This window comes from Leishmania infantum, chromosome 24, assembly GCF_000002875.2.
Source record: "Leishmania infantum JPCM5 genome chromosome 24".
Classification (NCBI taxonomy): Eukaryota; Euglenozoa; class Kinetoplastea; order Trypanosomatida; family Trypanosomatidae; genus Leishmania; species Leishmania infantum.
Genome location: NC_009408.2, coordinates 558,336 through 571,997, shown reverse-complemented (window position 1 = coordinate 571,997; position 13,662 = coordinate 558,336). Strand labels below are relative to the sequence as shown.

General features: G+C 64.0%; 2 protein-coding genes across 2 annotated transcripts; both read right to left on the bottom strand.

The window, feature by feature from the left end:
* Positions 1-965: 965 nt before the first annotated feature.
* LINJ_24_1530 (conserved hypothetical protein) lies at positions 966-8,651 on the bottom strand (the record flags this gene model as incomplete). The annotated part of the gene is made up of 1 exon (XM_001465939.1): positions 966-8,651. The coding sequence occupies one exon, from the start codon at positions 8,649-8,651 to the stop codon at positions 966-968; it is 7,686 nt and encodes a 2,561-aa protein (XP_001465976.1).
* A 2,306-nt stretch (positions 8,652-10,957) lies between these two features.
* On the bottom strand, positions 10,958-13,396 carry LINJ_24_1520 (conserved hypothetical protein; the record flags this gene model as incomplete). Its single annotated transcript, XM_003392513.1, has 1 exon — positions 10,958-13,396. The coding sequence occupies one exon, from the start codon at positions 13,394-13,396 to the stop codon at positions 10,958-10,960; it is 2,439 nt and encodes an 812-aa protein (XP_003392561.1).
* Positions 13,397-13,662: the final 266 nt, after the last annotated feature.

Sequence of the window (13,662 nt, the reverse complement as noted above, 5' to 3'; positions counted from 1 at the left end):
AGGAGTTGTATGCGTACATGGATGTGTGTGGGTGTGCATCACAGCGGAAAAGGGGAGCGCGACGGTGTGGTGACGGGCACACGCCACCACAGAAGTGTTTCACAGCAGGACTAGAGAGAGCTGAGAGAAGGAGGGTCGCATGGGGTGGAGGGGCCTCGGCCGAGACAGACGTCCGGTTGATTTTCTTGGCTTCCTTCGCTTTGTGCTGTGGTAGTGATGGCGAAAGTGGAGGGCTCGGCTGGCCGGACAACTTACATAGATGGGAGCGTACAGACACACACACACACACAAGGGCGCATGGCCTACTATGTACATCAGACACGTACACGCGCAGACATCGGGCTCACATCCGAGCGCGCAACTGCACGAACGCGTTCGCGAGTTGGGGACGAGGTGCCAAAGCACGTGTTCACGTCGCATTCTTGCGCATGTGCGTGCAGAGGGAAGGTGTGGGGGGGGGAGTGGAGGAGAGGGGAGGGGGGGGGGGGGCGCGGAGCTGTTCCAGGTGCAAGAGTGAAGGATAGAGGTGGGAGGCCGTCAAAAGCCAAAGCGCATGCCGGCGCGCCCGATCAGACATGTAAGTGCAGCACAACGGAACAGGTGAAAAGGGAGAGAGCAGATACGCGCGCAAGAGAAGAGATGCAGTGAAGTATCGAGCACCTCTCTCTCTCGGCGCATCTCTGATGCGGAAGCGGAACGCGCGACACACGCACGGACAGGCACCGAAAGGCTTCCGCAGCGCGCCAGAGAGCGTGAGAGCACAAAATGAGAAAGAGAGGCAAGAGTGAGTGAGAGAAGCAGCGCGGGGTACTTCAAGGTGGCTACAATACCGACCAGGTTAGAAAAACAAAAAAAAACGTGTTTGAAGCTGAACAGGAGCGATAAGAAGCTGTTGGCGGTGCGCCAGAGATGCGGCACTGGAGGGCGCCGCCTGCGATGCCAAATGGCGGCGGTCAGCACTTGTTTCACTTGTCCACGTTGTTGAAAGCAGCCTCGAAGCGCCGCAGCCACATCCGCTCTCCCTCATCGGCGCGGAGCGTTGACGGCAAGCACACCCGGATGGGCTGCACGTCCTGCTGCACGGCAGTCATGGGAAGCCTTGTCTCGAGATGAGGAGCTGCCTTGGAGGAGGCGGCTGTTGCTGCTGCCGACACGGCCGCCCTTGCTCCCCGTCTTGAAGGTGCCGCGGCTGCTCCGGCCGACAGCGATGCGTCGGCGCCTCGGCCAGTGCGGCGCCGCGCGCGAGTCGGCGCTGCCTGTGGTTCATTTGGCAGCGACAGGGCTAAGAGCTCGAGCCCGAACGTTGTGGATGCACTTGCCTGCAGCATTGCGGCGTACGCGGTTTGGGGGCTAGACTGGCCTCCGTGGCTTGATCGCCGCTCTGACCGCGAGGACGACGCCATCACTGTAGGATCGCGCTGACGTGGCGACAACATCGCCTTTCCCGGCGCCCCCTTACCGCCGGCCTTCAACCCGCGGGTTGGAAAGCTGCGACTGCCCAGCTGCGGCTCTGTTGCGCGCGCAGCGGCTGTTTGTGGCATGGCAGAGGTTGCGGAGGCGCCGGCGCTGGTGGTTGTTCCCGTGTCCTCAGTGGCGGCGGCGGAACCGTGCGTCTCTGCGGCCTCCTCAGCTCCGAGGGCTTTGAGGGCGGCAGTGACAGCCTCCACCACCGCGTCGCCAGCGCGCTGCCGCCACAGGCGGATGAGTCGAGAGGTGTACTCGCCCAAGGCAGGGGTGCTCATTGGAGGCGAGTGCGTCCATGTGCCATCCATGGCGGCTGTAGCGTTTCCATGGGCCGGCAGCGGCACCTGCCGCGAGCAATCCAGACGGGCAGCCATGTGCGCCAGCATCATCTGATCCTCCCTCATGCGGAGCACCTCTGCATCGACGCTTCCCAAAGCGCCACGCAGGTATGTGAGTTTCTGCTTTGCCAATGACTGTGCCGAGGTGGGTGGTGCAGGCGGGAATAACGGAGGGTGCGAGCGGTTCGACCACGCGAGAGCACTGCTCGGGTTCGCGGACGAGATGGACCGTCGCGACGACGCCTCCGCGCTATCGCGGATCGCGTCGGAAACGATCTTCCACTCTGTGGTGGAAGGGGCGCGGATGGTGACCCGCTGCGACCCATCCGCGTCTGCCAAAGCAGTCTTCTCCTCCGTGATCGTACGGCGAGAAGCAGAGCTCGGCTCTCCCGCCACCGTCGCCGTGCCCAGGGGGCGCAGGGGAGAGCACGTAGAGCTGGCGGGGGTCGCGGTGCGCAACCTCCGACGAGTCCAGTCTACCCCTCCCTCGGTCAGGAACACCGACGTTTCAGGCTCTGTATCGTCGGCGCCAGTGCTGCTGTGTCGCCACCCCGCCTCCGCCCCTGCACTCCTCGTGTGATCCGGGGTCAGAGAAAGCGGCGTCGGCCACGCGGTCGCCGCAGCGTGACGAGAGCACAGGAACCTGCTCGTTTCCGAAAAAGAGTGCGAGGACGACAGCGTGTACGCGCATTTCTGCACGTTTATGACCGTGTCAGTGTCGTTCGTCTCCGCAGCTGACGGCGGTCGACTCACCTCAGCCGTCGCTAGTGCGGGGTTTACCGACATGAGGCTGGTCATGGGCGAAGTGGCCATCAGGTTCGGCGCCGCCGTGGCGGTGCTTGCGCTCTCCGTCCCTAGCAGCCGCGTCTTCCAGGGCCTGAAGGCGTCGTGCGCGGAGATGAGCACCAGCAGCCCGGTCTCTGGGTCGACATCTGGAGTGGTATCCAGGGGGTGCAGCAGACCCATCTGCCGTAGAAGGGCCAGCGGGTACACGCGTACAAGCGGGTTCCGCATCGCCTGCGGGTGCGGGATCGGCGAGAGAACACCATGGATGTGGCTGTCGCGCACGCAGCCTGCGGCGTCCTGCATGGGCGGATCAAGAGGAGAGGATGACGCCGCGACAATGTCCCTCATGCTGGAGGAGCGACTCCATGAATACGGCAGCGCATCGCGCACCAACTCGCCGATTGTGTGCGGCGTGAAGTGCGCCGGTGGTGGTGGCGGCAGAGGCGGCAGAGGCGGTGCAGCGCTCGTACAGCATCCTGGATAGCGGACGGGTCCGTCGTTGGTGCCGGCATCTCCCTTCCATGACCAAGCTGCGGCAGCCCGTGTGTCGGCTACGGCTGTCGTTGCAGCAGGTGTAGCCATGCGCGCAGAGGACGGCGGCGGCGGCGAACGGGACCTGGGTGCGCTGCCGCACTGACGAGGAGTTGCCCCGTCCGCAGCGACGCCGGTGGTTGTTGCAGCTAACCGCGATTGATGGAATGGCTGCTGCGCATAAGTGCCGACGGCGGCAGTGGGGCTACCCGGCTTCTGCTTCTTGGATCTGCGCAGGATGTCATAGAGCAACACGGCCCCGCTTTCCTTCGTCACCGTTGTGGAGGCCAGGCCGACGGCAGCGATGCGTTCTCCAGGAGCACTGGCCGCGTTCTCAGCCACTCCGCACCCTTCCACGTTCCTCTCGCTATCGTCTACGTCGTCGAGGATGGATGGAAGCGCGAAGCCAATGTGGCCGTCGCTGTGGGCTTGAGTAATTACCGTGGCCTGCTCGATATCGCTGAAGGTGCGCGGGTCGCATAGGTCCCACGTGTCCACGCCACAGAGTCCGACCGTGTTCACCTCGTAGCACATTGCTCCGACGGCGTGGTTCGGCAGCGAGGCCCTGCCGCCGCCAACGGTTCGAAAAGACGAGCTGCGTCGTGGCAGGCTGGGCACCACTGTCCTGTTGTGCGAAGCTCTCGTGTAGCTAATGCTCGTGGCGAAGGACTGGGGCAGCTGCAGCAACGTCGTCATCGCCGACCACGTGCTGTTGGAGGTGGTGGGCGCGAAGTGGGGCAATGGCAGCAGATCCTGCTGTAGCGTGTTGGGCGAAAGACTGAATACCCGCACGTTACCGTCAAAGCCCGCAGCAAACACGAGCAGATGCGGCTCGGAGAACGGCACAGTAGATGGCGTTGCCGTCGAGGTGGCGGCTGTGGTGCGCTCCGTGGAGGGTAGCTCCACGCTCGCGTGACTGGGCGACGCAACCGTCGGATTCGAGGAGTTCGTGGCTAGTACCTCCAGCGATGACACACCGCCGCGCGAGGCACGAAAGGATGCCGACACGCGCAGTTCATGACTCTTGGGTACGCGCGCTGCGCTACTCGCACCCTTATCGCGCGAGGTAGTGCTCAGAACCTCGGCGAGCAGGTGGGCGAGAGGCACGACATGCACGTACCCCACCGAGTCACCACAGGCCATCATCAGCAGCGACGACTGCGGCGCCCCTACCACCTCACGGGCAACAGCAACGCTGGTGATGTAATGCTCCTGCTGCTGATGGCCCCGCGTGTGCCCCCGTGATGTGAAGGTTGGCGATGCGGTAAGAAACACCTGCGACCCTAAAGTTGGAAAGGTGTGTCGCCCTAGCGTGCGCTGCAGCGTGTAGGAGTACAGGAAGAGGATCCCGGTGTCGACGACGACGAGCAGTATGTCGTGCGCCAGGTCGTTGAGGTAGTTCAGACTCACAACGCGGCCGACGTCCGGCACCCCGTGCGCGTCGCACAGCACCTCCACGTGTACGGGGCTGCTGCGGTCGACCATGCGGTAGAAGAACAGCTGTGTGTCACCCGTGCCAAGGCACAGGTGAGACTCCCGCACCACGCAGCAGGCAGTGATCGTGGTATCGCTGCAGCCACCACGGGTGGCGCTTGTGGTGCACTTCATGTCCTTGACTGCCGCCGCTGCGGGGGCTGCAGTGGCGACGGTGCCACCACCGTGCGTTGGCGACGGCGCGACGGCTGTCGACGCAGAGGGCAGCTCCACTCGCATAGAGATGAAATTCTCCTCTCCGCTGGGCTTCGGTGCGCCCGTGACCTCGTAACGGCGGACCTCGCACACGTGGCCGCTGCACAGCAGCGTGCGGCTCCCAGTGCTGGAGATTGCGCCAACGTCTTTGTCTGCGAGGAGCATGGGGCTGCTAGCGCCCGACGTCGGGCCTCTGACACTCTGCGTGAATGGGTCCGTCGTGCTCATGACGGAGACGAGGCGTGCGTCCAGCGTCAGCACTCGGCTGTCGCGTGTGCCCACCAGCACACGCGTGCGCCCTTCAGTGCTCCAGCTGCAGCACGTCAGGAGAGCACGCCGACTGCGCACCGCCAGCTCCTTCTCCGCCGCGCGCGGCACATGCAGAGGCGCACGGAGGCGCTTACCTGTGTCGTAGTACCACACGCACCACGTGTCGGTGCTGAAGCTGTGCAGCTCGCCGCGCCCGGGGTCGAGCAGGAGCCCAATAACGGCCGAGGAGTGAGTCTGATGGGGCCGCAGCCGCTGATGACACTTATGCAGAGCGGCGTTCAGCTGGCGTTGGCGCCTCACCTCCTCCTGCGCCGCCGCAGCAGCAGCCTTCGCTTTTTCCGTCTCGGTGCCGGCAGTGTCGCCCCCCAAGCCGCGCATCCCACCGTAGGTGGAAGAGCCCATCGACGCGGAGACGGACGCGACGCGCGAGCGCAGCGGCGAGAGAGTCGTCACCTGCGTCGCCGCGAGAGCGGTGGAGGTTGGCTTCGAGAAGGGCAAGGCCGACTGCGGCAAGCGAGGCAGCGACAGCGACGACCCCAGCGACGACGACGACGGGGGCAAAGGTGCCTCCTCAGCCTGCATTCCCTCTGTCGACAACGCGGGTACCGCATCAGTTGGGTTGGAGTTCTTCCTCTCTGGCGTATCAGTCGCCGCCGGCATCTCGAGACCCTCGACGGTGCTGATCGGGGCGCCGCCCCGCGCTGGCGCGCGCGCGATAGGCTCATACAGAACGGGACCGCGCAGCCCACACACCAACCGCTGCGTCGTCGGCAAGTATGTCAAGCAGCCATCAACGTCGTTGGCAGAGCACTTGAGGGTCATGGAGGCCATGTCCTCGACTCGGCTGCTCAACCCGCGCGGAGGTAGGATGGAGGTCAAGGGACGCGACCCCCTTTCGTCGTAGATGCGGATGCTGTGGTCTGACATGAGCATGGCCACCTGCTGATGCGGTGGCATGAAGCAGACATCAATGATGTCGTACGCCTCCTGCGGGTACTGGTGAACGCACTCCGTCAAGGTGCGGCCGACAGCCCACAAGAAGGCGCGGCGGTCACTGTGTACCGTGACGAAGCGGCGGCCACTGGCGCAGCTCACCATGAAGCGAATCGGCTTGGCAGTTGCCATTACCACCGTTGGAGTGCCAAGGGCGTAGTCGAGGGTGTCAGCGGCGGCCGTGAAGGAAGTGCGCACGATGCCGCCGTCGGGATCGGAGGAGATGATGCAGTGGCCCACGCCACAGAAGAAGAGACAGTTCACTGGCAAACCACCACTGGTGGTGACCGCGGTCATCCCCGCGGCGGCCAACGAGAACGGCGACGTTGTTCGCGTTTTGCGGTGGCCAACGGCCGGCAGACGGGAGTAGTTTACGGTGGAATCGAGAGACGGCAACGGCATCTCTGACGCAGGCGTCGACGCGGCGCCCATTTCCGGCGGCAGCACCTCCGGATGGGCGAGGACTGCGCCGTAAACCTGCAACGGATACGCCCACCCAGCGCCGGCAGCGGCGGCGTGCAGGGCTGTGCGTGACAAAACTGCCGTCAGATCCACGCAGCCAATCATGCCACTCATGGTGCCAAAGAAGAAGAAGCCCATCTCGGCGTCAAAGAAGGCGGCCGTGGGCGTGATGTAGCCCACGATGGGCCGTGCCACAATCGGCTCGCTCTCCCCCTCCGCATATTCCATGAGCCGGGCGGCCGCCGCTGCTCCGAGCCAGCCACCGCCGTCGCTGCACGTCGGCTTGTGCCGGCCACACTCGCCAGGCTTCAGTCCGTAGCGCTTTGTGAAGAATGTAGACGGCTGCTTGACCTGCGGCACCGCCGTCGCCAGTGAGGTGCAGCCACGCAGCTTGAGCAGCACTCCACCAGCCGGAAAGTTCACGACGGTGATCTCCGCCGCGCTCGTCGCCACCATGAGGAACTCACCGCCATGCAGGAAAGTCATGGTGAGCACCCAGGACTGCCCGATGTTCAGGATCGTGGACACGAACTGGCCGCTGGTGGTGTCCCACACCTTGAGGAGGCCGTCTTTGCTGCTGGTGACAGTGTATCGCCACGTCGGGGAGGCGAGAATGTGATCTGCCGCCTCACTATGAAGGGCACCAAGGGTGGTCTCGGCAGCCGCGCCGAGGCTATTGAACAGCACCGCCCGCTGCTGCAGCGCAACAGCGTCATTGCCGAGACCGCTCTTGTGCAGCCGGCGCCGACACGCTTGGCCGCTCCCTGCAACGCCGGAGCCACTGCTAGTGCCGCCGCCGAGCGCCACGCCATCGAGTGAGTCGCTGTCGTCGTCACTTCCATCCTCATGGGTGCTAATGAACGAGCGCGGCACGGTGTGCGCATTGCTGCCGGCGCCGATGTGGTGGCCCGACCCGCCTCTCTTGGGCGCGGTCATCTCCGACAGATCCTCCAGCAGCGCCGTCGGCACCCGCGCATAGGCCGCCTCATGCCGCTGCGACAGCCACGTCGTCTCCAGTCCCATTAGCAGGTTGCTTGCGACGTCGCTCCAGCACACAAGATGCTGCACTGCAGCGGCGCGGCTGCGTCGAGCGCCGAAGGCACTCTCTGTGGGGCTCACGCTGCTGCCGCTGGGAGACTTATCTCCGCCGCGGCTCGGTGGCGGTTGTGCACCGCGCACCATCCGCACGCGCTGGTGATGCTGATGCCTTTCCTCCTCCTCCGCCAGCCTCGCTGCCGCGCTCGATGTCCATAGATACGCGTACAGCTGTGTTGGCTGCTGCAGCAGGTCCTTCAGGGCAGGGGCTGTGAGCCGCGCCTTTGCTGCCAGCAGGCTTCGATCCGCAGCGGCGCCACTCACCCCGGTGACGGACACACTCATGGACGGCGGCACCACACCGGCTCCCAGTCCGGCGGCGTTGGATGGCAAGACCACCATTGAGCCGGCCAAAGAGGAGACGGTGGAGTGGAGCATCTCCACTGGAAGAGAAGGATGTGCGAGGCCGCCACCGTTGTCGTTGTTGTGCATCGAAAGTACCTCGTCGGCGTCGCTGGTGTCCGAGTGAGTACTGATCTCTGGCTGCTGCTGCTGCACTGCAGCGGGGAGCGTGTTCGACTGAGGGTCTCCAGACGGTTCGATCAGCCTTGCAGCTGAACCCAGCGGTGATGGGCATAGAGTGCCGCGTGTTGTAGGAGTCGTCGCCGCATCAGGCGAAACGGCCTTGACCACGTGCGGCGGCCCCCAGCTAACGTTGCTACGTCCGCCAGTGCCACCGTTGCGGCGCGGGGACACATTGCTGCCGGCCTTGCTGCTCACAAGCGCTCCTGCAGGCTCGAAGTTCACGAAGCTCAGCATCTTGGGGCGCGAGGAGAGCACTCCAGAAGTGCCGCCAGGTGCACCAGTCAACGACGCGCCCATTAGCCTTGGCGCCTGGTTCTGCAGAACACATGCTTGGTAGCGTTGCAGGACCTCTTCCTGCGCAACGCACTCATGCCACGCCGCCCGGTGCTCGCGCTCATCGCATTTTTGGGCGAGGCGCTCTGCCCAAGCGGTCAACTCTGCCTTGAAGTGGCGCAGCTGGTCCACACGCGCGTCGCGGCGACGAGTCTGGCAAGTCATCGTCGCAGAGTTGAAGCACGTCGGCGCCACGTGAGTGGCGTCGACGTTGTTGTAGGGATGATGACTGCCTGTGCCGGGCCGCGGCTGAGGCAGTGACGCAGCTGGGGGCGTCGGCGGCTGTCCCGATGCGGCCCGTGCTGCTGCAGGCGCAGCCCCACCGCCCCCGACACTGGCGTTGGCCGAGTGGGCAGAATTCTCAATCACCATCTCCAGTAACAGCTCCACAAGCCATCCCGTGGTCAAGGCAGCGTCATTGCTTTCGCTGGTAAAGGGCTCCGCTAGCTCGCGCCGGTCCTCCGCCGCCGTTTCTGTCAGTGTACGCGCTACCGGCTCCCCCTCCGCCCTTCTCCCACTGGGCGGCGCGGAGAATGAAGACGTTACAGCCGCCCCAGCGGCAGCGGCTACGACATCAGCAGCCCAGGGCGAGGTGGAACCCAAGGGGCGTACGGACGGTGATGCCGGCGGCCATCGCCGCGCAATACACCGCAGCACTCCCATGCCAGCCTTACCATGCATCGCATCCAGTACCACCGGAGGCCGGGGAGCAGCTGCTACTGTAGGGCAGACCGTGGAGGGCGACTGCGGAGTCGCTTCGCCGTCGCGCCCGACAGATCGGGGTCGGCTCTTGGGCGCCTTCGCCGCTGTCGCCGTCGCTGCCGCCGCCACCGCTTCCTTGCCCTTCCCCTCTGCACTGCTTTTGCCGCTGCCGCCGCCGCTGTCGTCCCTGTCGAGGGCATTGACCACCTCGCTGGAAAACAAGTTGTACTGGCGGAACAGCGCCGCCAACTGTGCGACATCGCTGGCGCTGAGGTAGGCGGCGCACGAGAGAGAGGAAAGGGGGATCTGTGTGGGGTTGTAACGTCCACGCAGCTGCCGATGCAGCGAGATGCGCTTCTCCGGGTCATCGGGCAACAGCGGCATACATGCGTTGTCGATGTCCATGAGGTACTGCGCTGCATGGGCTCGGGCCCTAGCCGTGCGCTGCAGCGAGGACGACTCGTTCATCAGGAGGGCTTCGCCACCTCGGCCGCCACCGCCGCCCCTGTAGGTGCTGTCAAGAAACTCAGTGCGCTCCATCACTGGACACGCAGCCCACGATGTGCATCCAAAGAGTGTTTGTGGGCAGAGATGCGTAGACGTGACCACGGCCAGCGCTGATGGAGCGGGTTGCTAACGTGAGCAGTGATGAGGCTGGTGACGGTGGCGGCCAATGTCGCGGCGAAGCGCCCAGGCGAAGTGAGGAGAGCCGATAAAGCACGCAGACCGTGTGAAGTCGGCAAGCGCACAGAAGAGCGAAACGCCGTGGAGGGGGAGGGGGCCGACGGATGGACAGACAAGTGCAATAGCCGCGTTTGATTCAAAACGATGGCGCTCCTCCAATCCAACTTGAAGGAGCCGTGCATTTGTGTGTGTGTGTGTGTGCATCTCATTGGATCAATGAGATGAAGACACGGATTCGCATTGCCGCCACCGGCAACAGCGGCGACAGGCAGAGGAGGTCGAGAGAGATGGAGAAGAGATATAGGAGGCGTTGACGGTGGAAGCGAAAGCGGAGAGAAGAGGGGATCGCACTGATCAGATGAAGCTCGCCTCTGCGGCTCCGGGGTGACTGTCAAGCGACCCCTCCCCGCGCGAGAGAGGGGCTAGCGAGCGGCGGCTCGCAAGTGTAACCGCATCTGCGCATGCACAGACCGCCCACCCAGACACACGTAGAGAGAGTGAGAGAGTTGCAAACCTTGTCGGTCTCTGGTGGGCGGGCGAGAGAGAGTGAGAGGCAGGAAGGAGTGATGGGTAAGGCCACACGCCAAGACCTTTAGCAAAGCCGGTAGCCATCCGCTGCAGCTTGCCTACATGTCTCGAGCCCAACGTTTTTTTTTGTTTTTGTTGTTGTTTCTTTTTTTTTCAGAGAACGTGCAAAACATTGTCTGCCAAATTATTTTGCTCTTCCGTGACTTACGCAATGGTACGCACTTGGGACGCCGCGGTACGTCTCCCGCCTCGACCCCCCCCGCCTGCCACCCACGCCGGGTACCCATCCCGGCCCTTGCCCCACAGGTGGGCACGCGCTCAACTGTACTGCGATGTGAGAAGACGAGAGGAGTGAGGCGGAGGGCGTGATGGCGTGTCAGGTGCGCGCTGGAGAGCGGTGTGCACCTATTAGAGCGGACAGTAGAAGTTTAAAAAGGGAGGGTGGAGGGCCAAGTGATAACACAATGTGATGACGGCTGACGGCGAGAGAAGGGGAGGGGGTGAAGAAGAGGGCAGACGCGCGCGCGGCCAGCACTTTTCGTTCCCTTCTCCAGTACTCACCCATTCACGGCGTACGGCGCGGCGCTCTCGCCCTCCATGCGCAGCCGGCGGTGCCCATTGCGCATGCGACTGAGAAACTTCTTCTTGAAGGAGATTTCGTGCGGATGCAGCAGCAGCGCGTCCATCGCGGCGCGGTTGCGCTGCAGGTAGGCAACCTCCTCTTCGCCGCCAGCGTAGGCGCCTTGCGCGAAGAGCGCAGGCAGCGACGCTCGGTGAGAGATGCGCATGGTTGACTGCTCGCCATCCGTGCGGCCGCTGCAGTCGGTGATGCCCTGCGTCTCTCGCAAAAGGAGCGCCTGGTAGACAAGCCGCACCCAGCGCATCGTCGCCGTTTTCTGAGCAGCGGAAGCAGGCCGGAAGAGCGGTGTGACGACTGCCGCGGCAGTGGCGGTGTCAGCACCGTGTGGTGGGGCAATCACGTCTTGGGCGCGACGAGGAAATGCAGCGTGGTCACAACTGTCCTCCGCAGACGCCCCATCATCGTCCGTCGTGAATGGTGGCGACGACGATGACGCCGCTGCAATGTGTACCAGTACGTCTTGCAGACTCGCACTCAGTTCCACCGGCGACGCTGTCGCACTCGCCGAGGGCGTGGCCGACGCAGCCGCGTGCTCCTCACCGCCCTGCGCCGCTGCCCGACCGGCCTGCTTCACTTCCGCCGTCTGCTGCTTTGCGTGCCGGAAGTCGATGTGAGGCACCTCGCCGCGCACCACCGCCGCGGCAACCTCGGAAGCCAGCGCAGTCAGTGATATCATCAACGGCACCACTCTGCGTCGATGAAGCAGTCGCAGCCACTTGTCCTGCACCTCGCGTTTCTGCGCTGCCGTTCGAGTGCTGCAGAGACGCTGCCACTGCACGTACGAGTCCGGCTGAGCTGCGCCGCCGTTTGTGGCGCCAGCAGTGTCGCACGTAACTTCACGTCGCTCGGGCAAGCCTGTCGAGAAATGAAGCGCAGCTGCAGTCGCCCGCGTATCGGTAGAGGTAGTACTTGGCGGCGGAGGCGGAACACCGTACACGACGACCACCAATGCACTCTGCAACACGTGGCGCCGTATCCATTCGTGCAGGTGGTACAAGAGTCTGTGCTCTCGTCGGGTAAGCGCGAACTCCACCTCTGGGATCGGTGGCGAGGCTTGGAAGAACGACACCTGGAGGAGATCTTCACGCCTGCGTCCGTTGATGGCGGCTACAAGCGCATCCATGCGCTTGTGGAGCGTCTCGGGTAATGGAATGGCCGAGGCAGACGACAATGATGATGCCTCATCTGCCTCGGTGATGCGCGTCTTGGCAGCGAAGTCGCCCTCTTTGCGGGCTAGCTCAGTACCCGGGTTCTTCTCCCTCTCGCTGTGCGTTGCTGCCCGCAGTACCTGCCGATCAAGGCACACACCACATACCTTCTGCACCCGCCCGAAGAGTCGCACGTCGAAGCGGCCACTCCACGCAACGGACAGCCTCACCGCCTTCACCGGCACCTGCAGCTCGCGCGCAAGGATGGCGCGGTACTGGTCTCGCAGCTGATAACTGTAAGATGCAAAGCCCACAAAAAAATCGGGATCGACGCTGCCGTCCTGTGGCATAGCGGGCAGCGGCTGCTCGAGGATGGCACGGATGCGATCAAGGTTGCGTTTATACAGCTCCTCCAGCTGCGTCCTTCCCGTCAGAGAGTTCACGTCTTCAAGCCCCCACCCTGCTTTCGCGTCATGAGCCACCGTAGACAAAGAAGCTGCGTCATCCGCAGCGGATGCACCCATGCCGCCGTCAGCGACAGAGGCACCGTCTACGTCGTCTGCTGTCGGCACCTCCTCCGACTGCGATGGAGGAGCGTCATCGCGGAAGTCGTCATCTGGCGTCCGCAGCCGAGCTGCGCTGCCTCTTTGCTCTCGCCGCGGACTCGGGGGTCGGCCAGAGGGCGCTTGAGCTCGCTGTCTGCGTTGCTGAGATGTCTTCGTGTACCGCGAAGCCGATGATGGAAGGGAACTTGAGGGGAGCCGCTCTCTGTAAGTGCCGCGCAACCGGGACGAGTTGTGCGACGGGCTCGGCGGCGCATGCGCCACTCCCGCGAGTGATGCACAGCAGCGGCGACGCGTCTCCAGTGCAGCGCACGACACGCACAAAGCTGTGAGTGGGGAGCGCGTGCACACGGCAGCGCTGGCATCGCGCATGCAGCCGCGTGTCCCAATGGTGCAGATGTCATCCGTTCGCGTCACTAGCCGCGCTGGTGTCAATGTCGGTCGCCCTTCGCCTCTCCAGGCAGTCCGGAGAGGTCGTGTGTCCGTGCTGAAAGCGGCGACGCACTCATGCGCACGCCGCCCTTGGCGCAGTCCTCTCACCGCTGGTCGTCTGGGAGCTGTGAGAAGACCAGCAGCGGCGCTGCGGTGCGGCAATGATGTGCTGGCCACCATCAGCGCCACCACGCGCACGCATCGCGGCTGCATCGCTCGCTAGGGCGCTAATACGTCAAGGTTTCTCGCTGCCCTTCGCTTTCCGCTACTCGCGAACGCTTGTGCAAGAAAGGGTCGAGGCGGCGCATAAGACGCGTAGAGCCGCAGCGGGCACAGGCACCCCGCCCCTCCACCACCACCACGACAACGTTCTTGCGTCAAGGCGCGGTGTGAGCGAGTAGCGCGCACACAGAGAGAGAGACACACACACAGGCACCGATACGCAGGGAGATGTCGGCGAGAAGCAGACGACGCACGCG